General features: G+C 63.4%; 1 protein-coding gene across 1 annotated transcript in view; it reads right to left on the bottom strand.

Annotated features, from left to right (window-relative positions):
* Nucleotides 1-382, bottom strand: part of LOC104511132 (myeloid-associated differentiation marker-like protein 2) — a 1,142-nt gene that overhangs the window by 130 nt on the left and 630 nt on the right. The window contains 2 exon segments of the mRNA XM_010153614.1: nucleotides 1-3; nucleotides 5-381. The exon segment at nucleotides 1-3 is cut by the window's left edge and continues 130 nt beyond it. Coding sequence (XP_010151916.1) covers nucleotides 1-3; nucleotides 5-381 — 380 coding nt within the window.

The following is a 382-nucleotide window of genomic DNA, read 5'->3' as shown; positions in this document are numbered from 1 at the left end:
GGAGCCGTACTTGCTGTCGAAGCAGAACACCGGCCAGATGACCGCTGCGCTCACGTACAGCAGCACGGCCACGAGGGTGTAGACGACCACGGCGCGCTCGAAGGGGAACCACGGCAAGGCGGTCCTCCCGGTGACGCTGAAGGCCACCACCACCACCGTCACCACGAAGCAGAAGCTGTACACCGCCACGCACCACTGCGTCGCCACGTATTTGCCGTACTGGCTGTCATTCACCAGAGCCCCGAAGATGATGCAGGCCACGAAGGCCTGGACGATTTTCAGGAGCCCGGAGACAGTGGCCATGTAGCTGGTGACTTGCCCCGGTTTTGCCCTGGCTAGGAACACCTCGGTGGCGTACGTGACGAAGAGGAGGCCGGCGAAG

Source organism: Eurypyga helias, unplaced genomic scaffold (assembly GCF_000690775.1).
Source record: "Eurypyga helias isolate BGI_N326 unplaced genomic scaffold, ASM69077v1 scaffold20256, whole genome shotgun sequence".
NCBI lineage: Eukaryota > Metazoa > Chordata > Aves > Eurypygiformes > Eurypygidae > Eurypyga > Eurypyga helias.
The sequence above is the reverse complement of the archived record's forward strand: the minus strand, read 5'-3'. Positions and strand labels throughout refer to the sequence as shown.